The 27,159-nt window shown below is 31.1% G+C and overlaps 1 protein-coding gene and 1 long non-coding RNA gene across 3 annotated transcripts in view; one reads left to right on the top strand and one right to left on the bottom strand.

The window, feature by feature from the left end:
* The first annotated feature begins 985 nt into the window (after nucleotides 1-985).
* Nucleotides 986-24,947, top strand: LOC105317207 (G-protein coupled receptor GRL101). 2 transcript variants are annotated; one of them, XM_066065890.1, is made up of 17 exons: nucleotides 986-1,178; nucleotides 10,642-10,893; nucleotides 11,951-12,208; nucleotides 13,919-14,170; nucleotides 14,301-14,558; nucleotides 14,849-15,100; nucleotides 15,354-15,446; nucleotides 16,004-16,242; nucleotides 16,489-16,570; nucleotides 16,676-16,774; nucleotides 16,868-17,035; nucleotides 17,203-17,301; nucleotides 17,460-17,725; nucleotides 17,834-17,918; nucleotides 18,093-20,105; nucleotides 21,391-21,515; nucleotides 22,198-24,947. In XM_066065890.1, exons 1-17 carry the CDS (start codon nucleotides 1,118-1,120, stop codon nucleotides 22,270-22,272), a joined length of 4,677 nt encoding a protein of 1,558 aa, XP_065921962.1. In that variant the 5' UTR covers nucleotides 986-1,117; the 3' UTR covers nucleotides 22,273-24,947. The 2 variants fall into 2 exon arrangements, with proteins under 2 accessions (XP_065921962.1, XP_034314027.2); XM_034458136.2 differs by lacking the exon at nucleotides 10,642-10,893.
* The window catches only part of LOC136269955 (uncharacterized), a 9,009-nt gene continuing 2,631 nt past the window's right edge, over nucleotides 20,782-27,159 (bottom strand). The window contains exons 3-4 of the long non-coding RNA XR_010707565.1: nucleotides 21,378-21,505; nucleotides 20,782-20,914 (exon numbers count right to left, since the gene is read on the bottom strand). This is a non-coding gene — a long non-coding RNA (uncharacterized lncRNA). The remainder of the gene's footprint in view (nucleotides 20,915-21,377; nucleotides 21,506-27,159) is intronic.

Here is a 27,159-nt window from a genome sequence, read left to right as displayed (position 1 = left end):
TTTTTCTTATAGCCATTCGACGAAAATCGATACCGTCGGACAAATAGGAAAAAACCTACCTTAATATTTTAAGATTATTTCAACGAAACGGGCAATCGTTTGGTTTGTATTCCATGCATTTGGCAAATTTTTAAAAAGCAGCCATTTTCACCATTTCAATAATTGGATTTTTCCTGTTGAAAATCCGGTTTAAGACACCTTATTAATGATTTGGGGGCCTCTGTATGAATTTCAAAACTATATAATTTTCCCAAGATACCCTTGCAGTATATTTTATTTGTCCTAAATTGTCAAAATTGTCCTAAATTTGTACTTTGTATTTTCATATCTACTACGTACAATGTATATATTTAGATAAAGGGGTTTATGCCCCGATGTTAACATTCCGATGCACAATTTTTAAAAATCTCAAATTGTTTTATTCCATCATATACAAATGTACATTGTCGGCAAATTTGCAATTGCTTCGTAAAATGCATGGATGCCATTCAAAAAATTCATTTTAATCCATTTATAAAGTTTGAGGGACTATTCATACGTGAATCGTTTATAAATACATGTATTCATAAGAAAGTATCCCTTTCTCCTTACATCAAATAACATATTTAGTACCCACATATTATCGATGAATAATTGATCACATTTGCCTTATTGTTTTCTTTTATACAGCAGCTTATCTAACTGATTGACCTTCGGTCTAGTTTTTAACACTGCAAAAATATCGTTAAATACGGCATATACATAAATTATATTGCTTTAATATGCGAAGTAACATCTTCCTGATTCTATATCCGTGACATTGTCTATATAATAGTCTATGGGGAAAAAAGGAGAAAGAACCAGAATACATGTAGTACATATATTTCACGTATACCCAAAACAATCTCTATATTAAAAACAAACAAATAAAAAGATGAACGTTGCGGACCATTAAGTTTGGTCATCATTTGATGATATCGGAATTGGTTTGGTTGGGTGTTCTCGAATGGACGGTTTATCACGCCTTAATAATTAATGTGGATTACAGAGCTGGGTGGATAATAAGCATATCAACGAACAGATCGTTTATATACATACTGACATATCTAGCATCACAGTGACAGCTAAGTAGCACAGCATGTGTACCACGCTTCGCTTTATTCTACTGATGTACCTGGTTTATGAAACAGGTTCTACAGGTAAGTCAAGGTTATGTTCTTTATATATTCAAATGCATGATTTTTTTTTCCAAGAGGAATTTCTTTAGAATAGTTTTTCACAAAATGATGATTGCATGAGCAGATTTGTCCAAACAAAATAAGAATTTTCCTTTGTTTGGTAGTTATGAAACCCCGAATGCAGATAAAACAATTACATGAAAAATATGAATTTCGTACTGAAAGAGAAAGGCCGTCTTAACTACCACTGCCAAAAATTTTTCTGCTCAAAAAGTATATGAAAAATATGAACGATGACAAAAAATGCGAAGAATTTCTTTTAATGGCTTAGAGTGCTTTGTGATGATGAAATGATTTGGTCAAACTTTGATCTGCCGTTACGGTCAGAGAACCCATTCTCCCAAATACACTTACATTGATTTTATCGTCCTTCCATTATAAGTCTCGCTTTTTCTACCTCTTGCACAAGGAATAGTTTGTTTAACTTTAAGTCACGTTCTCAAAATAAAGATAAATGAAAGATACGCTAAAACACCCGGGTAAGGAAAGAAGCAAGAAATATCGCCGCAATGTATATTGTTCTTCCGCCATCTTTTTTTTTTTTTTTGCAATTCCCAGATGTTGGATTGTATTTTTGCTTTTTTCCAAACAAAATCTTAGTACATGGTCTCAGAATATCTAATACCATTTGAAATTCATATGAATTAAATAAATTTTGTCAAAACTAGTTAATTATGACTAAAATAACAACTAAAATAGTTTTTTCCCCACAAAAAGATTTGAGAAAAAACGTGCTATTCATTAAATCATGATATTACAAAATTGCATCACTTTTCTTTGGTTGAATTTTATTCAATATCAATCGGACAAGATGGCAGACTTTTTCGTTTTAAAACTGTATTTTCAAACATTGACTCCAAATACAGTTGTACAATTTCAAATCATTTCTTTTATTTGAGGTTCAAAATAAGTTTATACAAATGTACACAAAAACATTCAAGGATCACGTGCACAGAAGATGTAATGAAGATTAAAAAAAAGTTGCGTTTACAATACAGTAGGTTTTTAAAGTTTGTTTTTGGAAGAACAGACTTTAAAAATTTTCTTCATAAGACAATTTCTTTAGTTTTTCTACATTATAAGTATTCATTAGCTCGTTAATTTTATAATATTTCGGTTTTCATAGTATCTCTTGGACAAAAACATATTTTTTTCGTTTATAAAATGTGTACATTCTAAAATGTAATGAAATTCACCCCAATGCTATTAGAATAACCAAATGTACATTTTCTTAAATTCTTTATCAATATTGTGTCATCTGCCTGTTTCTATTAGGAATCGATGGTTATGTTCATAATTTTGTAGACGTGTAGGTAAAATCAACAAATACTTTTCTAAATTGAAATTTGTTTTAAAAATTGTACGAATAACGAAAAAAAACGAAAATCAACAAATCCTTTTCTTAATTGAAATTTGTTTTAAGAATTAAACGAATAAAGAAAAAAAAATACCCTGGGGAAAAAAAACTCAACACGCAGCAGGTTCTTTGGAGAGAAGATGGTGAGAAGATTTGAGAAAATGGGATACGTACAGTGGTTATTATGAGGAATTTTACAAATCTAATTGACGTTGTCATTAATAAAGAAAGACGCCATTTGGAATATATAATTTGACCGATATTCCATAATTATAATGTCATTATGATAAATACAATGCATATATATGCATACAAATCTGATGATTTTTCACTTTCATATTTTGTAGGTTTTTGTAGCGTAAATGAATTTTAAATGCTAACTAAATAAATAAATGAAGTTTTTTTGATTGTGAACTTCAACGTTCTAGTTTGTTTGCATTTAATCTAAAGCGAGTCACTTTCATATACTTAATGGAAAATTCTGTTTTTCCCACTTGTCCGATCAAATCAAAATCTCTCGTGGCTTATTTTCAGTATTTTAATGGCTTTGGCATTGGGACATTTCATAGTTGATCGTTAATTGTAGTTCTGGAATTCTAATCAATAATTTTTACTTCTGATGAAGTTAAAGATATCCAATCATCGTCTGCGTTAATATCCATGTTCAACGTATGATTTTCATCATTGGGAATCAGTATTTGAATTATATGCTAATCAATATCTTTAAAAATGTGCACTCCTTATACATGTATACGCCCTTTTAAAAAATTAGCTCAGCGAGACATGCCATTGCTAATGGTGGCTTGAAATAGTCATTCCGGCATATCATTAATTGAACGCACCTATGTCTTATTGTACTTGTTATAAATGAATTTCGAAGACCCTGAGGCTAATTTTAAACAACTGTAAAAATAAACAGATTTTCATTCAACGAAAGTGGCCTGTTGCCGACAATCGATGTTATGGCTCGTCCGAGATGTGAGATCTAGCGTGAGAGTTACAGACAAATTCAACAGAGACGTCAAAGATCATAAATAATTAATGCCAGCTATTTTAATTACAATCATATTGATCTTTCTTGAATATTAATTGAGACAATACAACGAAACCAAACAAATGACCTCCTTTTCATTTCGTACACCACTGAACAAATCTTAAAAAGAACAAGTTTAGCTTTTTTTAAAAAGCTTACCGTCTTTAGAACAAACCCTAAACAACAATTAGTTATCAAAGACAGTTTAATTCTTTTTATATAAATGTCACCTTCCTCTTCATAGCATGGCGATGTAAGTTGAGATCGACTATAGGGTAAAAGAGATCTTAGGTAGGGTCGTAGACTCATATTATTTTTATAAAATCAAAGTTAATAATATACTACTGCATTTATCTATCTAAGGTGCAAATAACTTTACCGATATTAGGCATACCGCATCAATTTTTTTATTTTGTATAAGTATTTGAATAAACAATGCTAAAAGAAAAACAAATAATTTCAATAGATATTATAGAATGTTACTTTCAACTAGTTGGACCTGAAAACCAAAGGCTGAATTTCATTCATAGCAATTTGTATTGCTTTTTCGTTTTCTCACTTTTTAAGATTTGAAATCTCTACGAAATTTGTTAAGTCGTACATGAAAAAGATCATCAGAAAATTATCTCCCTTGCGCCGAACAGTATTTCAACCAGTGAAATAAATGTAAATTTTCACATCATGTATTTTCTACCAATCACAAAGGAAAGGAAGTGCACAAACCGGAGACTGTAAATTATTTCAACTCTTTATACCGTCTTCCAAGGAAGACGGTAATAACTATACCATTTAATAATCGCATGGTTGACACTTTTGCATAGCGGAATGAACTTATTTTAATGTGACAGGTAATAGGCGTTATAGCTAAAATACTTAAAACCTTCCGGTACTTTTTGTTTATTACTAGTACTAATCATTAATTCTCCGTGCAAGTTAGCATATTGGCCCAACGATGTCTGGTCCAGTGGAAATTTTGGCCCTACACCACCTTGCGAAGAATTATATTTAAAATACCGTGGCTTCTTTAATCCAATTAACATTTTATGAGTTTATTAACTTAAATATAATTTTTAAAGACATTTATGAAATATTGATAAAAAAAAGGAACTTACTAGAGATAAATTGACATAATCGTCTATGAAAAGGCACAAATTGTTTCAGTAAACTACGTGGGTTCGAAATCGACAAAATTAAAAGCCAAAATGCAACCTTGAACATTAGTTTTATTTATAAGACCTTTTATATATTGATTGCCATTAATCAAGAAAAAAAGAAAGAAAATGAAGAAGGAGGTTGCGTCGCATCTTTTAACTTTAAAGAGACAGTACGGCGCATCTTATCAAAAAACCCACTTGAAAATTTTTCCCATCGGGTTCGGTATTTTTGTACTACTCATGAATGTATAAAATTTCAGAAAATTACAAAGTTCTCCATGAAATAAATCTAATTATTTCATTAAAATTTATAATTACGTATAACCTATATATAATTACATCGCAACGTGCTACGGGGTTCAGCCTTCTATACTAATACGCTTGCGTATTTACTGTAAACAAAACACATGCAGGGCTCGCGAAGACTCTCCTGGACATGATTGTTGATAAAAATATGTCATTTCTACTTCTCCCAGGTAATAATTGTTCAAAGTTTTTAAAATAAGCACAATTATTATTTTGTACGGATGTATTTTGCGTATTTATCATAGGAGCTGCTAAAACCTAAATTCATTTTTGTAAATGAGGCCCCTTGAGGGGTTATTTGACATACTTAAGTCTGTTCATTTTGAAATAAACCAAAATTGGTAAACCATCAATAAATTATCGAGAAAGTGATTATGTATTCCGTTTTGAAAGTCCCTTTGACCTCGTATACCATGATGACCGTAGTTCGACGAAGATCTTGTAGTTTTCAGCACGTGTCAATTACTGTCAATCAAAGTCCACGTGGTACAAATAAACGACATTAGGTTATTCCGGGTTGTAGGACTCTTAAATTTCCGGAAGCTCATAATTACGTTAATTAGGTATGTGAAAGGGATTTTTATGTATTTCAAGTATTTCAAGCAACGTTATTTCTTATTTCCTAACGATACAATGGGTAAATCTGAAGTTATTCACACATGTGTTTTCAGCTGTATTGTCTCTTTAAGTCATTAACTTGCTAATAATCAGGAGGAAATAACGAATATGCGCATTTAAAAAAAAGATATTTATTAAGGTAGTACGAAACACCTCTGAAATTATTTCTTTGAAATATTTTCTCAAATACACAAAACAATGACTTAATATTATGTAAGAAATAATTTCAGTCCATTATTTTAAAAAAAAACTATAAATCATACCCATCAATTAATCAAGGCCCAAAAAATTTGAGATACAACGTATTTCGATAATTTTGAAACATACATTTGGATGGTGTTCATAGAAATGTATGATTTTTGTGCAATTTAGCCTTAAATCATTTAAAAATGCGTAACTTGTGTTCTTTTCAAAGTAAAGACCTCAAATTTAAAAACAACCACCATCAGTGCTTAGGCTTTATGTCAAACAAATTTCAAGGTCATATCAACAGGTCAAATGTCAAATATGATGACGTCATCTAGGATTTTTATCAATTTAAACCTCCGTCAAACATACTTAAACCTTAATTAATCTAAAACCAATGGTTAAATTTTCTTTATTTTGATATATTTTAATTACAGGGTCATGACAATCATACTGTTAAATTTCATTCAAATTTGAATTATACATTTTCTTTTTAGATACCGTTAAGTGCTGCAAATTTTCGTCTTAAAAGAGTATTCATAAGTGCTAGTTTTACATTATATCGCATGAGAAATTATCTTAAGTTACCAGTTAGAATTTATTTCAGTATCTTTAAGTAACAAGAAGGTCTCCTGTTTATATAGCAGCAGAAATATTTGTAATATCTGGAAAAATAGCTTAGTGGCATAGAAAATTATAACAATTACTATTTTATTTTACACTTCACTGAAAGGAGCTTCCAATGGTAGGTTTGGGACTATGTGGGCAAAAATTGTGAGGTCGGATTTTTTTCAAATTTTACGTATTAAAAGATTTCATTCCAAAAAAAAAAATTATAAAATTTTTAGAAAAATTGAATTATAGGAAAAATTTAGCTTATCTGTTTTGTACTACCTTAAGCAGAAAATTATTCGCCATATTGGAGCTCCGCCCTCTCCACGGCCGGGATTTGAACTCCCGATCTTTGTAACTCCTAGCCGTTCACTATGGGCAGGTATATGTCAGTTTGAGAGTTACTTCAATGTCTGTATCTTGTATATATAACACTGTGCCGGATAATTATGCCAGTGCCAAGGTGGCATTTTTGCACCCGCTTAAGCTGCATATATCGAAAAATTCAAATATGCCTAATGATAGAACATTTCTTAAAGAGTTAACAACCACCTTTGTTATCAGTGTATCTCACCTGTCAGGTAAGATATTTACCTTTAAAAAATAAATTCCTATGGGAAAATAATTTTTCCCATAGGAAAATCAATATTCCTATAGGTAATTTGAAATTTCCTATCGGAATACAAGAAGTTCCTATAGGAATTTCAATTCCGATAGGATGTGATAAAATCCGATAGGAAAACTTAATATCCTATAGGAAAACTACATGTCTGAATCAAATTCCTACAGGAATTACCATTCTCCTATAGGAAATATAATTCCTACAGGACTTTTAAAAAATCCTACAGGTTTGTCAATATTTCCTGTAGGATAGTCAATTCTCCTATGGGAATTATCATTTTCCGATGGGATATTAATTTTTAAAGGTAAATATCTCACCTGTCAGGTGAAACACACTAAAAACAAAAGTGGTTATATACTCTCTAGACAATGGTCTATCTTTTGGTATACATGGATTTTTCCGAAACTGCATCTTAAGCGGGTGCAAAAATGCCACCTTGGCACTGGCATAATTATCCGGCACAGTGTTATATACCAATGCAATGTGTATCGCTCCGACCCTCTGATATTGTCGTTTAAGGTATCTCACTCCTCATGTTTTGATTTCATTGCGCAGATGATCATTATATTTAAAATGAATATGATTTTATTTATTTAATCATCACAGATAGATTATTATTTCATAATTACACAACATTCATAAAGAAAATCCATTTGAATTCAAGAAACAAACAAGTTTTTTGGGGAACTATTTTTTCGTGCGGAAGGTTTTTTAGACGAAAATGACAGAAACAAGCAATTTTATGAATTTTCAATATACTTTTCTTTTTATTATACTTTAATCATTATTCACATTTTTAACATTTGATAGGTTTGTAACATATTTTATAGGTTCTGTGTGACATGTACAAAATCAAATCTTGAGAATGTGATAGCCGTTTAGCATAAAATCATGCATATATATATAGAACATGTCTGAATTTTTTTAAGCCAAATTTGGCGAGAATTTTACCTTTGAAGCCCTATATCTAAAATTTGACATCACTGACCCCCCTTTTTATATTATGTCAAAATTATACTGAATACATATTTAGGCAAACTGGATAAATCATATAAAATTCTTGATATTCAAAAAGTTTTTATTTCAAATCCAATTGTAACTATTAAAGAAATTGTCTATTTTAAGTGCAAAAAGGTCACACAAAAATTTATGCAGCTTTGTACAAATTTTTTTCGTAATCCCTCTATTCAGTGTGACCATTGTGCATAATTAAAAACAATATTTGAAGAAATAAGTTTGCTTAATCAAAAATACTGACAACAAATCCTAATCAGGATGAAATTGCATTTTAGGTGCAAAAAGGTCAAATTAAATGGGCCATAACTCAGAGGGATGGATACTGATCCCCAATTATCTTTGTATTTTTTAAGTTTGTTTTGTCTACAGATTTCAATGATATACTTCTCAAGAAAATCTTGATACAACAACATTGAGGAGTGGGATACCTTAACTGTATTCCACCTTTATCTCAAACGTCCGTGTAGTGCGCAGCCAGCGCGCTAGGTTCTGATCGTCATCGAAAACAAGACTTTTGTCTTGCCTAGTGTTTAGGAAACGAAAAAGAAGAAAAAAAAACACTTACTTTGAAAATTAAATTTGGAAAGAAACGATTTGCATTTTCTAGATGAGATTATGGGACACTTTAAAAATGAATAATCCTAATGAATGAGATATTCAATTTTTTTTGCCTCCCCTCCCCTCCCCATTATGCTAATCTAAACTATACTCTGTATCAAGAGATCCTCATATAAGATTTTTCTAAATTATTCGATTTTTTTTTTTTACAAAACGATGATTTTTCCATATGAATTCTTTTTTCCTCTGTGAAACGATCCTTATAGCTTGTAATGTGACTCAGTCAAAAACAAAAATATACTGAACTTTTTTTTATAACAAACAACACGAAAGTACCCGGATGATAAAGTTGAAAAAATGTGCGAGGGGTCCCGAGTAAAGAAAAGATGTCAACTTCTAATAATTCAAATATCCGTGAAGCTCCCTTGCGTTCCAAAGTTAACCTTCTTGGCTTTGTAAAGTTGGAATAAATGCAGGTTTATTTTGAAGCTCAATCAACATTACAAATGAAAGACGGTTGAAATAAGTCCGTTGAAATAATTATAATTTTTTAATTTGTCTGTATAATTTTAATATAAATAATGTTTATACAGTCCTATTTAAACTATTATTGCCTAATGTTATGACGTCAGGCATATCTTATTCTTTTCATAAAAAAGATAAACCGAAGCATGTTACTTAATGAATTGTCTACGGATTTTTCCTTTTCTCCCATTACGACAGAGAGCACACGACAGAGAACGCTTTCTCCTCCATGGCACCTCATTCCACCTCTAATTTTTGTAATTTATTATTATTTATTCAGAAATTTAACCTTGGGCAATACAGATCATTAGTTTACAATAATTCACATATTATAATATGATATGAACATTAGACTCTTTGGAGTGTAAAATGGGGGGGGGGGTGAAACCCCTGATCAAGTGTTCCACAGTTATACAGTTCCCACAGTTCCACACATTACATGTAGTAAATTAAATGTATTTATTATATACGAATTAAAAATACAGTTTTAAGTCAACAAGTGTTACACATAACGAAGGAATAGTATAAATTTCAAACATATGTTAACATACGAGAGAATATGTTTCTTAAATACATTTGATGAGTTTCATGTAATTTGGCAATTACTTGTCACGGATTAATAAAGCACATTGAATGTATTTCGCAAGACCAACCAAGGTAGATACGTGATCTGAGCCCAACAACTGAAGTAAATTGAATGTACTCGGAGACTTATGATAGTACTCGCTTAAATATTTTTCGTAAATTATAATATTTTGGACATTGAAGAATAAAATGAAAATGTAGAGTCGCATGTTTTATCTGCTTCTGTTTTGCATTTTCTCCTTTGGACTTTTGATTTTGAATACTGATCGTTATCACCATATTTCACTTACTTTATTCTTGTTTAATGTGTCGGCATTTACAATTGCCATTGATGAAAATGTTAAATGGTATGTAATAAGCAACAGATTAGCGCTAATTAGTGGATGAGTCAAAATTGTGATTATGAGAATGTTCCAGATCACACCGTACTGCTTTACACTGCTTTGTACACATACTGCTTTATTTAAAAAAAAGAAACCTCTCCTATTACATTCCTTTGGTTGGAAATGACAAAAAACCAAATACAATTTAAGATTTGACTGTTTTATCTTTCGCTTACAAGCTTACATGCAATTATTTGATACATGTATATTCTTAAAAGAATTTAAAATAATGAAATGATAAAATTTCAAGTAATACATGTGTATATGTACAGGCACTATACCGAAGAAAAAGAGTGAAATAATTATTGCTTCTTTGATCTGCATATTTCAATTATAAATTTATGAACAGCAACGGAAATTGAAGAACTCATTTCTCATAAGTTCATGGATACATGCTTCCATTGAACTTTTTTTTTAGACAGGCAAACTATTACTTGTATTTTAATTGTTTTGATTTACTGACGTCAGTCATCAACTGTAAACAAACTGAAAAAGGTCTAGAGTACAGAGGAACCATATCCGTAACTATTTCCGGAAAAACTTGCCAGAGATGGGACAGCCAGACACCACATGCTCATAACTATGACGAAGATTTACCTGGAAACGCAAGTGTGCACGAAAATTATTGTAGAAACCCTAGAGCTTCAGAAGATACAGTCCCTTGGTGCTACACAACCGACGAAAACATACGATGGGATATTTGTGCTATCCCATACTGTGGTAATCAAATAATGATATAATTAGAGTACTAAACATTAAACCTTACAGAATATTAACATACAATACATAATGAACTGTTGTTACGTCATTTATGTGGCCAGATCCCCTGTTTATCATATAGTTATATGTATGTAATCAGAACTTAATTTAAGCAGAAAAATTCAGCTACATATTTAAGGTTGATGCACAGAACATGCATAAATATCCATAAAAACCAGCAGTACAATATTTACTTGTCAAAGTATACCCTTTTTTTCTTCAAAGCTCATGCATATTGAATTTTCGAATTAATCAAGTTGAATGCATTTATCACTATAAAACCGTTTTTGAACATGAAAAATATAATTTCATGTTAAAAATCTTTCAAATTATTTCTAAGAAAATATATTGCAATTGCATTGAGTTAATTTCCTGGTAAAACGTAATCTGTTATCAGGTATATCGTACATGTATTTCCTTTTTTCCAATAATTCTAGTGGTTTTATTTAGTTAATTAGATATGCTTTTTAGATCTTGGATTTGCAATTTTAATGTACTGTATAAAAGGTAAAGGCATCTCTTTAAATTAATCAGATTTTAAAAGAGTAAAAATGTACCAAAGTTTTATGTTGATCATATATAAATACTAGGTGATCAGATGATAAAAGGTACCTTACAATGCTACATGAGAAAAGAGACAAGCTTATACATAACTAACGAGTACTGAACACATGAATAAGTATCGGGTAAAATGCGTTGTATTCAAATGCATGTCGCATGCTTTAAATTGATGCATTTGTGTATTATAATCTTTATGATATGACTGTTGTATTGTATTACGTATATATATATGTATATGTATTGGTTTGCAGAATGTAGTAATCAGAAGCATGATGCATGTTATTTGTATCTTTAATACTTTCACGGCGTGAAAAGTATTAACGCTATTTCTATGCTATTTTTATTAAGCATTCACGGATAAAAGATTACCGTCTTACAATTTCAAACTAAGCAAAGTGAGAATAATTTTTAGTGTGTAGTTTCTTATAAATTTAACAAAGTCATTAATATTTTACAGAGGTTGACTTTTCCAAATGTAAACTAACTAGAGAGGGCTTAGATTATAGAGGCAACGTTTCAAGAACAGCCTCGGGTAGAACGTGTCAGCGCTGGGACAGGCAATACCCTTGGACTCACAGGTACACTGATTTGATTGGAGGCAACAGTGTGCATGAAAACTACTGTAGAAATCTAATCGCTGGAGAAGAGCCGACCCCTTGGTGTTACACAACAGACGAAAATGTCCGATGGGAGCACTGTGATATTCCCATTTGTGGTATATATCCATTCAAATTGAAACCTTTTGAATTACTGAAGAGAAGAAGTTTTAACGTGGTTTTAGTAGGTATTTTACATTGGTATCAACTTTAGTGAAACAGTTAATCATCAGAAGACAGTATATCACAAGTATGTTTTTTTTTTACCAATAAAATTTGATCCACAAAAACTTATCAAAAACCTCCATACAAACAGAATGAAATGTAATGTGACAATTCTACTTGTGTCACATCTCGAGTTTAAAGTGAAACCTAATATTGACTTTTATCAGTTGCAGATGGCTAGAATAATTTTCTAATATTTAACAAATTACCACTAAACTAAACACGTGAAGCGACGAAAAGTGTCAATTTACTAATACTATAAGCAGGCTTGTTAGCTAACAGATTACCCATCAGATCTACTATTTATGGTGGTATAGTGTCTGCCACCACTTATCACACAATCATGTCGACTCGTCAGATCTTGATGTCGACTTGTCAGATAATTATGTTGACTTGTCAGATCTTTATGTGACTTGTTCCTTATTCACGTTATGAAAAAATTCAACACTAAAACGTTTCAACGCCAAGTTTATGCCATCCAGATAATATTACTTATTAGGTTAGTTACTGACTCACTACGGAAATATATTGGGTCGATCAATCTCATAGATGGCGAGGCGAAGCCGAGCCTTCTATGAGATTGATCAACCCAATATATTTTCGTAGTGAGTCAGTAACTAACCTAATAAGTGTTTTGTTTTCCCGAGGACTATCAAGCGACATATTTATTGACAAATAGCGAGGATCTATGCAAAGCCATGTAAAAGATCCAATTTAACTCATTTAAATTCTTCAAAATTTTCAATCTCAACTTTCAAATACTCTTTAAAAATCTTTTCTTCAGCCATGTTTACTTACAATGTTTTGTTGCTATTCAATTTTAAACAAATATAGAGATATATGAGGCAATCACGTGCTATGTTTTAACCAATGAAACTGTGACATTTCAGTCCAAGGGAAAACAACATAATATGTTCTGACAAGTCGCATATGGATCTGACAAGTCGACATAATCATCTAACATGTCGACATCATTATTTTACAAGTCGATTTGTTAATCTTATCTATAATTTATCATTTCGTTGAGAAAACGCGTATAAATAAATATTACTTGCTATTATTTTCATTATGTTTACAATTTTGTATTAATCGTGCACGGGATCTTTTAGCTCACCTGAACCAAAGGTTCTAGTGAGCATTTTTGATCTCCTGTTGTCCATTGTCCGTCCGTCTGTAACTTTTCACACTTTTGACTTCTTCTCTAAAACCACTAGGCCAAATTTAGGGTTTATATTTGAGTATTTTCCTTTTATATTTATTTCATCTTTTCTTCTAAAGGAGATCAATACACACTTGATAAGTGAAAGTATAGTTATCAAAATATTGTCACAGTTTTGTAATTTTTAAAAAGCAATATTAGTTTACCATTTTAATTTAAAAAATGCCAGCTGGTTTTAAACTCCAGACTTGCGGTGAAATACCCCACGTTTGAAACCTATTGATAACCGGGAATTAGGATTATTATACAACTAGTACGCTGTTGAGTGATATATTGTAATATTTTGTATCACCACTGGTTTTAAATTTCAATAATTTAACTATAAAAGGTTTAAATTATTTGATTAGCAAATTATTACATTCAACTCATGCGATAATGTTTTCAGAATGTAGAGATACCCCAATGGGAGAGGCATACATTGGGAAAACATCTTACACAGTAGACGGACGTCAGTGTGTGAGATGGGACAGGGTTAACGAATCAGATCCAGATTATTTCAATGTCCAGTTTCTGACAGGAAGCAAAAGAGCCCATGAAAATTATTGTAGGAATCCGGACAATAATATAGCACCCTGGTGCTTTACGGAATTGGTTGGTGGATCCTGGGATTATTGTAACATCCCCTTTTGTAAAAAGAGTGAGTAAATTTGAATTATCCTCAATTCCTTTTGTTTTATCATCAATCTAATTTTAAATTAAGTTATAATTAACAAACATCAATTATGGAATGTATAGTGCTCGTGTATCTGTACACATCTGTCTTTCAGGTAGTGCAGAATGTCTAAATAGTCCAAAAGGCCTAGATTATTTTGGAACCAAGCATAGAACTGTCGACAACATAGAATGCCAACGCTGGGATTCAATGGAACCACATCGACATGGTTTTTCAATAGGATTCATGGGACTCTCTGCTTCTGAACACGAAAACTATTGCAGGAATCCTGATGGAGAAAATATGCCTTGGTGCTATACTATTGATAGCTATGTCAGATTTCAGTTTTGTAGCATTCCAAATTGCCATGAATGTAAGTGAATATATAGGGTGTCTTTCTAGAATTCATGATTTTTTATTAAATGTTTAACTGCGAGTTGATACATAGTATTACTCTAGCTGTTGAACTATTGCGCCCAAAGTTTATTAACTGTTTCCGTGTTATAATATGAGCAACTTGCAAGTTCACATTTTTTTCGGATGATTTATAATTAATATAAAATATATTTATTTTTATTCATGTTATACGGAAAAGTTCGTTTGATTAAAGCATAAACTGTCATATTTTGATTTCATATGAATTATACTTCTAATATGAAATAGACGACTGTAAGATCTCAGAAAAGGGACTGGAATATAGAGGAAAGCGGCAAACGACAAGAGATGGAATTCAATGTCAACGTTGGGACAGTGTTTATCCACACTACCCCAGCCCATCAATCAGTTTCCCTTCATCCTCTCTCTCCGCGCAGGAAAACTTTTGTAGAAACCCGGATGGTGAACCGGCCCCGTGGTGCTACACAATGGATCCTGATGTAAGGTGGCAGGCTTGTGATGTTCCGTTTTGTTTTGAAGGCAAGTACAAGTTTATCGACTTGATATCCTTTAAAAGGCAACTATCTTTCATTTTTAGTAAAAAAATAAACAAAACAAATGTAAACGTTTAACTATTGAAACAAAGAACATTTAATAAATCGTATCAATTTCTTGACATTGAATTTCATTGTCATATCTCTGATAGTTAAGTTTAGTTCTAATATGAGCAATATTTATTTAATTTTTAAATGTTTAATATATAATAGCTTTAAATCATTGTTTGTTTTTAAAGATTCTTATAGTTGTGAATTCCGAAAAGATGTCTGTACACTGGAACAATTAAGTAATAAAACAATGAAGTGGGTCCTTTCAAAAGGAGATGACAGTAAGTATTGAAACACAACTTAAATTTAATTTTTCCTATGCGCCGTATATATATATATATATATATATATATATATATATATATATATATATATATATATATATATATATATATATTTCTTTCATTTGAGTGACGATTAAGACGGATAAGACGGAAATTAATTTCTACTTGTGTGATAATGAATTACTTATTATCAATTAATATCATTATTGAAACATAAAGTTTTCATTCGAATACATGTTTACCTGGATCTTAAGAACCGGTTTAATATATCAGAAAGACTATATTTAGAATTGCTTATGTGTTAAATACCAATTTAGGACGACAGTAAGTAAATATGTCATGTGATCCAATTTCATGTCTTAATTATGTATTTTTACATTTAAATTGTCAAACATTATATAGCTGCAGTGTGCCGTTGCTAATTCTACACAATTTGTTGTCATTTACTAGTATTATAGTATTCAGCTTTTATTTGGGAAGTAATGAATTGATTTAAAAGAGAATAAAACTTGTGTAATGTATATGCATGTACAAAGACATAGTGATTTTTGTAGATATCACGCAAGCTTTAACACTCGCCGAGAATTTGCCATCTGTACAGTCAGCACTACCTTCCTTGAGATTGCCCAAAATGCGATTCACAGAAACCGGGAGTTGTTTACAAATGAATTATCGCAGCCATGGAATACGTCTGAATATAAGTACGGATAAACAGAACTTGACTAGTCTTTCTAGCAGCGATGAGTGGAAGTTCATAAAAGTTAATATAGATTACTCAACGGAATCGTACCAGGTTTGAACGCGTCAAAGTATCGTCCAAATTGAAAATACACTATTTAATATAATGTTACGGCATGTCGTTTTAAGAGCGATGCTAGGGAATACAGAAAGTTATTTAAATTCATTATGTTCAAAGTTTAAAAAATGATAACACTGCCATTGCAACTTATATTTTTCACTAAGGTTTTGTAATGTAAATCAAATAATTGACCGCCTTGTGAAACTAATTTGAATAATTAAAATTTTATTTGATTTTTAGATAACAATGACACCGATTTCCACTACATCTTCAGTTGAGATTTCCATAAAGGATATCCACATACTTAATACACCATGCGAAGGTACTCACCCTTATTTTTCAAAAACAAGTTTACAAACCTTTGTTCCAAAAGCTAGAAAAATATGATGAAAAATCTGTTGCTTGTTTTTTTTACTCTGATTTGAAGATTGCTTTGCCTGCTTCGATGATGGGTCTTGCATTGAGAGTGGAAAATTGTGTGATATGAGTATAGACTGTCCTGATAAAAGTGACGAGTTGAACTGTGGTAAGTAGATTAAAAATATTAACTTTTAAATTTATAACAATATTATGTCATTATTTAAAACCATGAAACATTTTTTTTTTCATTTTTTGTTAGCTCTGGAGTGTTATAATGAAAAATATTATAGAGGATTTAGAGCAAAAACTAAATTCCTTCACCAATGCATTGATGGTACATGTAAGCTTGACTCCCAAAGCAAAGGAAAGCCAGGTTGCTCCATTTTTTCCGGACAGAAGTGGGAAGAATGCAGCGTTCCACAATGCAGTAAGAGTTATGATTGTTTAAAAATCGAATTTTTCATTAATGACAAACGTATGGCTAAAACAAAAATATAAAACATTCCTGAAACATATGCATTAAACAGAGGAGTTCCTTGATAATGGCGGAAAGTAAGTGACTCACTAAAATCGTACCATTTGTTGTAATTTTAGAAATAGAGAGTTTAGAATGCGATTTTGAAAGGAATATGTGCAACTGGAAGTTTTCAAAACAGGGAGTGAAATGGAATCGGCACAAGTCGGAGGACGTTGGTAAATAAACCCTAATAAAGTCTTATTACTTTTACTTACACCAACAGCAATTAATTCTCAATATAATTTTGATAATGATTGATTGGACTTATATTTTAATTATTTCACTATTTTTTTCCTTGAATGGAAGATTAAGGGTGTTTTTTCCCCAATTGTAGACGATATAGTTGTCACTGCCAAACTGGATAAGACTTTGACTAGCAATGAGGAAGACATGGCTATTTTATACAGTACGCCACAGCCGGTATCATCTGACTTTGGTTGTTTAACATTGTCTTACAAAGGAAAAGGTGTTCACTTACAACTCTTTATAACCCAAGGAACCATATATACACGAAACAAAATGGTCTTTGAACGACGCGATGTTGACTCCAAACTTTTTGCATCGACAAGCATTCAGACGCCAACGAATATTCCGTACATGGTACTTTTTGCACGTTGTTTATCTTTTGACTGAAGGTACATATAAAATGACGTGGTTCATATCAAAATGTGTTTTTATTTGTAATGTATGTGCAAGTCCATTTTGCAGGTAATATTGGTTGGAACATTCAAGGCAAACAGATCAGGCATAATTCAGATAGGAAAAATTAGCTATGAAAATGGTATTTGCGCAGGTAAATAACGTGTTTTTTTTTTGTTGATACATGTAACACACCAGTAAGAACAAAAAACTAATCAACGCAATCCTAACCGTATGAATACTAGTAAATAACAATCATTGATAAAATTTGTGACAACGTAAGCTGTCATATGTACATGCATTTAAAGTATCTATTTTTTGTATACAGATAAAGAACCATGTAGCTTTACACAGTTTCAATGTGAAGATGGCAGTTGCATTCCTGTTGGTGAATTTTGTAATGGATTGACTAACTGTCCCAATCAAGAAGATGAATCACCATGTAAACACAACAACAACACATCGTGTTTAGAGTACAACAGTGGTTGTTCAAAACGTTGTCCTGCTCACTGTCAATGCAATGGATTCATTTTTAAATGCAGTTCCCCGGAAAATGTAACAAAGGAAGTCAGGGTTCTTGATTTAAGTTCAAATTCTTTTAACATTGAAAGTATTGAAGATTTTGGTTTACTCGTACACTTAAATCTTTCAAGTTGTCATCTATCCGATTCTTCGCTAACAGATCTTGGAATTCGGTTAAATTCATTTAGTCTTCAAAATTTAGATCTGTCATACAACAATATTAAAAATCTAGAATCGAAAGCATTTGACGGATTGTCAAACTTGTTGTACTTAAATACCTCCTACAACCAGATCTTACGTTTTCAAATGGATTTTCTTAAATTTACTCCAAAGTTAAGACATCTAATTATTATCAATAATAAGATAGCAAAGATAACAGCTTTAGAAAGTTACAACCGACTAAATTCAAGTCTTGAGTTGTTAGACTTACAGAACAACAACTTGATGACTATTCAGCCCCGTTCACTTTATTGGCTGAGGTCTGTCTCTAAAATAATTTTGCGAAACAACAATATCACAAATACTGATTTTTATTTTTCAACATCGATGAAAATGCTATTTGAATTAGATCTTAGTTATAATTTGATACAAAATATCACTGACTATATGTTTAATGGGTTAGATAGATTAAGATATCTTAATTTACAAAATAACCTGATAGTTATATTAGATGGATTTTCGTTCTCAAATCTGAACTCCTTGCGTACACTGAATCTGGCTTTCAATCAAATACATACCATAAATAGAATGGCATTTGAAAATCTAGTGTCGCTTACAAAATTAAATTTAACCGGTAACAAATTAAAATCTCTAGCTCCAACAAGATTTGTTGCTTTAGCAAAACTTACTATTTTCGATTTGTCTGGGAATGGTTTGGAGAACTTGGAGTACGATGCATTTAAAGGACTGGAGTCAGTTAAGTATGTACACATAAACAATAACAAGTTAACCGTTTCGAGGACCATGTTCCAAGGCCTCTGTAATCTCGAATGGTTGCAGACAGATTCTTATATCATTTGTTGCGCAAAACCATTAACCGTTGATTCATCAAAATGCATATCGCCAAAGGATAGTATTTCGTCTTGTGAACAATTGATAAATGTTGGATTTCTTGCACAGATGATATGGTACATGGCTCTATTCTCTGTGATTGGAAATGCATATGTTATATACTATCGCATTCAGGGAGGAATAAAAGGAAACGCTTCACAAGGTGTTTTTGTCTTGCATCTAAGTGTTTCCGATTTTCTAATGGGCATGTATTTGTTCATCATAGCCATTGCCGATCTGGAGTATCGAAACATCTATGGATTTAACGATGGTGAGTGGAGATACAGCACAACTTGTACCATAGCAGGATTGCTGGCTACAACATCTAGTGAAGCATCAGTGATTTTTATATTTCTCATTACCATTGAAAGATATATTGTTTTGAAACATCCATTTTCTGCGGGACTAGTGAAAAAAAGACGATTGATTCTCTTTGTCACATTGGTTGCTTGGTTGATTGCTATCTTGTTTTCAGTTGTACCCTATTTAGTATACTCAGACTTCTACAGCAGATCTACAGTATGCATATCCTTACCTTTAACACCAGGAAAGGTATCCGGTTGGGAATATTCAACCTTTTTGTTCATTGGATTCAACATGTTTATTTTTATGGCCATTGTGATTGGACAATTGCTGATCTATATTCAGGTCAAACGAATGGGGAAGAAAATTGAAAATGACAATTCAAAGCGGGAAATGGCAGTTTTTAAATCTCTGTCCTATGTTGTTTTGTCAGACACATTTTGCTGGATTCCCATTATAGTTATAGGTGAGAACTTTCTGTCCATTTCATTTTTTGTAAGAGTGCAAATCATTATAATTACTTCTTCAATTGATTCCCGATCTTTAATTGGACGTTTTGTTCATCTGACAATTAAACATTAAGACAGTACTGTATGCGATAATGATTGCCTGACGTCAGGCCTAACTAAGGTTGCATTCTCTGAAACAGTGCAGACAATGGGACAAGCAATATCAATATTTCTCACACAAAAGATAAAATGATGCATGTTTAATGTGTCCAAATTAAATTCGCGATTGATGAAAATGTTAAATGGGGTGTATTAATCAACAGTGAGTAAGAATTTTCAAGTAAAAAGTAGACTCATCATGCACATGTGTAATCCTGATTTAAGAATAGATTAGCAAATTATTTGAATGGTGGAAAAGGGGGGTCATCGCAATAAATGGTTACCTATTGTTTATTACTAAAGATTGTTAGTAATAATTGGTGTTTGTTATCATTATTAACAAAATATAATCACTTTGGATTAAAAAAGATATTTATTCTTATAGCTAGAGTATTTACTATACTAGGAACTAAATCGTCCAAGCAGGGTTGGCACGGATTCTCAATCATTATTTGTAGTCAAAAGTTAATGTAAATTCGATAGATTTATTTTAAAACATTCGATATAAAGTATTATATACAAAACAAAAAGTGATTTGACCCCCTCCCCATGTATTCATGGATTGGTTCATTCAAAGCATCGAAGATCTCATTCTTTGGGTGAAAGGTAAAGTAGGACTCTGCGTCATAAAGTTCCATTCATAACATTTACGCACCAAAGAGTAAAACTGGAATTACAAGATCCAGAGCACACTGTGTGTATACAAGCAGCTTTATTTGAAAATAAAAAGCTTTTCTGTTATATTCCTATGGTTAAAAATGAAAAACTTAAGGCTCTTGATTTTGTATACTAATAAAATACAATTTAAAACTTGACTGTTTTATCTTTCGCGTTCAAACTTACAATTATTTGATGCATGTACATTCCTAAGTTAATTAAAAATAATTAAGATTATTTAAGTACAAGCGACATGGGGTACATGGACCAGATCGAAGGAAAGGGCTTAAATAAATTTCTTCTTAAATCTGCACATTCCGTTTTTTTTAATTTATAAAGAGCAGCCAAAATTCAAAATCATTTCTTAAAAGATAACCGTACTGATACATTTGTCTTTAGAATAACTTTGTTTAGTTAGGTAAGCCCTTTGGAATCCTATTAAAATGAATAAGTACATGTATTTAAATATTTACCTCATAATTTTAGGACTTCTAGCCAGTGGAGGAGTGAATATTTCGTCGGACGTGTACGCCTGGGTTATTGTTCTCATACTACCAATTAACTCAGCACTAAATCCCTTCATATATACGTTCAGCATGATCTACAGAAAGGTATAAATGCTTAGGATTAATAGGGAATTAACAAAATTATCAGAGTAATATAAGAGCAAAATTAATACTTGTGAAATTATCATATAAAAAGATTGTTTAGGTAAGGTTATCTTATTCATAACTTTACTTTGTTTAAAAAAAAAAACAAATATCACAATCTACAAATTAATTGTTATTATAATACCTAAAACTAACTGATTAAAAAATACCTATATAAAAATTGCAATTAATAAATTTGCTTTAAATCTAGTGCAGTAAACCACGCAGATATTATTATTTTGTGAAAAGAAATACCTATTTCCAAACATTAAGTTCTTACATTTTATATCAAAGTTATATATAAACAAATTTGATTATGAAGAACATTCACAAAATTTCCCTCTTCTTAAAATCAAGTTTTTCTGTAATAAAAATATTCTTGTTTTTGTATATAATTACTTTAAGTCCGAACGGAGTGTGATAAGTTTATAATATAATTAATAATTATAATTTTAATAATCTAATGGGTCGGTTCTTTATAAATTTGAGTAAGTTTAATAGGTTAAAAAAAGATATATAATAATGTATCTATATGTTTCCTTTTTATATTGTGTTTAAATAAGAAATGCTGCTTAGATTAAGGTTACAGATGACCGTTGTTAAGCTGAACGAGGTTGCTAATGGGTTTTTTTTATGATTTTAGAGAATGAGATCTCTGAAGAGTCCTAGTATCACTTTGACTGGGAAAATAAATGGACACAACCAGAGCAGCAAATAACAAACATTTGACCCTTCCATTGGATATTATCTTTATTTGAAAATTGTATACAATGTCGTTCATCATTATAAAGGCTCTATCTGTTGTAAAGTTTTATTTAGATTACTTCTTAATTAACCTATAGAAACCTATGATTACATGTTTCCACATAAAATCTAAATGCAAAATCGTACACAGTTTTGACCATATTTCTTTGACATTGTCACATTCAAAAATAAGATTTTCAACGTTCTCTGTTGTGTCTTGACAATAATCACAACATTTGCTTTTTGCTTTAATTTTATTAATGTACATACTTTTCCAGTTTTCTTTTTGAACGTTAAACATGTTCTTTAAATAGGACTTATGAATGGGTTTTTGGAACTTAGTAGTCAACAAATACTCATAAAAGAATTGACATTTTTTGTGTTTTATTGTATGTCATTCTAAATGAAATGTATAACTTTTCTCTTGTTGTGTATTGACTACATGTCATATCAAAATTCAGACATTGTTGTCTTATTACGTTTCGTAAAATATTATATTCACATAGCCAATTACATTTTTTTCAACAAAATATCAGATAATTCATTTAGTGTTTTCATTTTGCCATCTTTCTTGAAAAGATCTTTTACATATAATATACCAATTTTTATCCATCTTAAAAAACACAACGTTTTGCCTTTATACTTAAACAGTTCGTTGTTCCATAGGGGTTGCTGTACAAATGTTACTTTTGACATACCGGTATTAAGAATGTTATTTTGTTTTTTAGAACCATTAAACCAACAAAATATTTCTTGATAAGATTTAGGAATATGATTAATAACTCTAAAATCTTCTATATTTCTCTCAATCGTTGATAATATGTAGTTCAAATTAAGGTTGACCCTTTTTAAATAAGCATTAATGACCTCATTAATTAAACATGACTCTGATAATCTATTAACCCAAGATGCTTTCAGTGCTTTTAACTTGAGTTCTATGTCTATTTCACCGATCCCGCCTTCTTCTATTTTTTCTATTAAAGTATTTCGTTAATTCTGTCATGTTTGTTCCAAATATTATTGAAAATGGCTCTATTGACTTTCTTAATAAAATCATTTTCAGGAAGTGGGAGAATAGATGCAATGTAAATTAATTTTGACACAGCTAAATTATTAACGACACACGATTTGCCAAATATAGTTAGTTTTCTTTTTTCCATGACTCAAAAAAATTGTCCATGCCATTGTAAGTTTTCATCCAATTTAACTCATTACATTTATTTTTATCATGACCGAGGTGAATTCCTAAGCCTCGCACTGCATTGTTTATTACTTTTACTCCTTCTATAATTTCATGTTTATCTTTTAAATTGCCCATGAGTATACATTAGGATTTATTCAAATTAATTTTTGATCCTGCATGGCAGCAAAATAATTCAACAGTCTGTAATGCCTTTTTTTTTTTTTTAGAGATGAGGTGTTTTTTAAAGTAAGAGTTATATCGTCTGCGTATTGCAAGTATCTAATCTCTATATGCGTATCTTTAAATTGAAAACCATTTATTGTATTATTGTTTTTTTAAATTTTAAAGCTAAAATTTCTGCTATAAAATTGTAAAGCATTGCTGAAATTGAACATCCCTGTCTTATTCCTCTTGACATTTTACATGACTTGGATATCCATCCATTATTTTTCACTTTAAAGACTGGATTTGTATACAAAATCTTAACCCAGTTTATAAAATTATTCCGGAAGTTAATTTTTTAAGACATTAAAGAGAAAATTCCACTCAACAGAGTCGAAAGATTTTTCAAAGTCTAGAAATAATAGAATTCATTTTCTGCACAATATTCATATATGTCCAATATTAATCCGCATTAACGCCAATATAACGACCCTTAATGTAAGCCGATTGCTCGGTTCCGATTAACTTATTAATAACCTTTTGTAATCGTCTAGCAAATATGAATGATATAATTTTGTAATCAGTATTTGTTAAACTTAAAGGTCAATAGTTTTTTAATACTTTTTTTCTGTCGCCACTTTTAAATAGAACTGTGATTGGTGCTAATCGTTGAGTATAACTTAGCTTATTATTTTCATATACGCTTATGAGTAAATCAAAAAATATTGGTGAAATATACTCCCAAAACATTTTTAAAATTCACAGGGGAGTCCGTCTAAACCAGGGGATTACACAGAGGAGTCCGTCTAAACCAGCGGATCAACTACGCATGTTAATTGTTGCAACGATAACAGGAAAATAACTAGTCTTTGTATTGTCACATTTATTTCTAAAATACATTTTATCAACCAATTAATTAAGACAAAGTTTAAAATCAATAAACCTTTATGCTTGACCACAAGTACCTAGATTCTATGAAAAAGACTATTAACACGAGCACGATTTTTACTGCGAAACTGAAAGGGTCAATCAAAGCCACGTGGTCTAAAATTTAAATGACAATAACATCCGCAGGGGTGAGTTAGATAAATATAAATCTACATACTAACAATCCAACTTAGCTCAGGCAGTTTTTATTCATATGCATTCTTTTATTAATATCACATGGCTCGGTGCTCATGAACCAGTAGCCCAAAGGTCGATTGCTCGAATTATGATGTGGTCACTTGGTAGTGTGTGTGTTTATCAGTCCATTACTTTCTATACATATCTCTCTCTCTCTCTCTCTCTCTCTCTCTCTCTCTCTCTCTGTTTGCAATTCTATGATAATCTCTCAAGAATGGCATTTTTTTATCGCCACGTACTGTTTTTTTCGGTTTGTTTTATTTTAAGACTTCAGATAAAATCTGAAAATGTTTGAAAAGAAATTGAATGAAAAAAAGGGCTGTTGTGTGTGGTAGTTTGTCACATTACAATGTAATTTTGCTTAAAATGATACACAATTGATTGTCCTTTAATTAATTGGCTCATGTAGAAGCACAGCGATTCTTATGTCATTACAAAGGGTTTTACGATTTCATTTATTTCTTGAAGCTTCATCAAAATCGAGTTGTACTTTGCGGTGATTGGTACAGATGTATGTGACCATTGTTGACATCTTTACTACTGTCACAGTTTTATTACCGAATTTTAACCCTTGTTTGGCATTACACAATTTGATGCTTAAATCTATTAAAAGCAATATGATCACGACTTTGGTTTACTATATATTTCCGTTGTTTATTCCATACAATGTTTCAGCAAGGTATTTGTGATGATCAACCAAAATTTAAGTGTCAGTTGTCGAATTATAGGCGAGATACACAGCAACTCATATGTCTTTGTTACAAAGCTCGTGTCATGATTTTTAGTTACATTTTCAGGTTTAGACCGAAATATAGATAAGACAAACGCCATGAACTTTTTTATTTTCAAAACGAATTTAATATATAGCAGACAAAAAACTGTAACTGGTTTATTGAACCAATGTAAACAAAAACATGGCGCGAGCCCTGTTCACATAACAGTGAACTGTATGGCATGTGACTATCTTATTACTCTACGTTTAACAATCAAAATTTGGTTGATCATTAAAATGCATTAATTAAGAACTGTACACAGTAAAATTGACAAATAAAGAACTATATATGATATAAGTCAAATTTGGCACTCATAATTCGCTATTTTTAAAGTGATTCAGATACATTAATTTGTTGTGTTGTTTTATAAAAGGGTTGACATAAAATATGTTTTCACCTATGAAACCCTTTACTGTGTTTATTGGGGTAAAAATGTAATGCGTGAAAAATAGTTATTTATTGGCTTTATTATAGTACAAATCAAATTGGGTAGGTATGCTTAAACGTTTCATTAAATATAACAATAATTAATCTATTCAAAATGTGTTATGACGTTCAAATGTGCTCATGCTCATGCAAGGTTTAATTGTAGTGTGTTTAGACCACGGAATGTCGTTTATCTCCAATACAAACATCAGGGGAATTATGCATTAATTGTAAATAAACCGATTGTATATATCCTGTGATATCTTCAGCTGTTGATGTGCTCACCAATCTAATTGATTAAAAGCGTTAAATGTGACATAATGACAAAATTAGTCACTAATTTAACGTTTCTGTTTCATTGGATAATATCAAAATGTAAAAATCTATTTTGAGTCGCCGTGCCACTTTAACGCTATAAGCAAGTTAAATGGAATTATGATAATACAAAGTAATATTAACTTAGAAACTGAACTAAAAATTTTAAATTTACACAGGTGACTTTGTGTGACAGGTTGATTTGGCTAGATGGTAATAGTGTACAGGTGAGGCGAGGGAGAGAAATGTTTATTTATTCTTATCCACATGTATTTATTGCTTATTCTTTTGAAACATTTTTAAAAGTGATTAAATTGAATTGTTAAATCATTTTTTGAATTATAATTTTTATGAATAATTTAAGTCGGTCTATATACAGTGAAAGGAGGTCGAAACGCGGAATATTTGCACACTGATGTTTTAACAGAAAACTCATTACATGGACAAAAATGGTTAATACTGGCTGTTACAAGGATCCTAACAACAGGATTTATCTTTCCTGGGCTTACTCTTACTTTTGATATCCAATTGCGTCTTTATTAACTCTTACTCAGTGAACTCTTTGTCAATCCGGTATGTTATATATGAGTATAGTAGTATATGTACTTGCTGTTGTTACTGTTTCCTTATTCTTATAGACCACAGTATTACGTTAATGTCATCAGTTGATAAAAATTAGATTTCTGATTGCTTTAAAGGGGCATGGTCATGATTTTTGCTCAAATTATAATTTTTGTTTTTATTTTTTCAATGCTTAAGAAATACATTTCTAATGATCAAGTGGAATTTGAGAGTCAGTCATAGAGTTATAAGCAAGACACAGGGCTCTCAATTCTTTGTCATGTAAACAAGGCTCGAGCCCTGTTTTTGTTTACAT

Source organism: Magallana gigas, chromosome 7 (assembly GCF_963853765.1).
Source record: "Magallana gigas chromosome 7, xbMagGiga1.1, whole genome shotgun sequence".
NCBI classification, from domain to species: Eukaryota; Metazoa; Mollusca; class Bivalvia; order Ostreida; family Ostreidae; genus Magallana; species Magallana gigas.
Note: the sequence above shows the minus strand (reverse complement) of the source record. Positions and strands in the feature narration are given on the sequence as shown.

Excerpts from the sequence above, each read along its gene's own strand:
- LOC105317207 (XM_066065890.1), top strand. The coding sequence starts at position 1,118 with ATGTGTACCACGCTTCGCTTTATTCTACTGATGTACCTGGTTTATGAA. Across the intron at positions 12,209-13,918 it reads CTGTGATATTCCCATTTGTG|AATGTAGAGATACCCCAATG; the intron begins GTATATATCCAT and ends TAATGTTTTCAG. Across the intron at positions 17,036-17,202 it reads ATGCAGCGTTCCACAATGCA|AAATAGAGAGTTTAGAATGC; the intron begins GTAAGAGTTATG and ends TTGTAATTTTAG.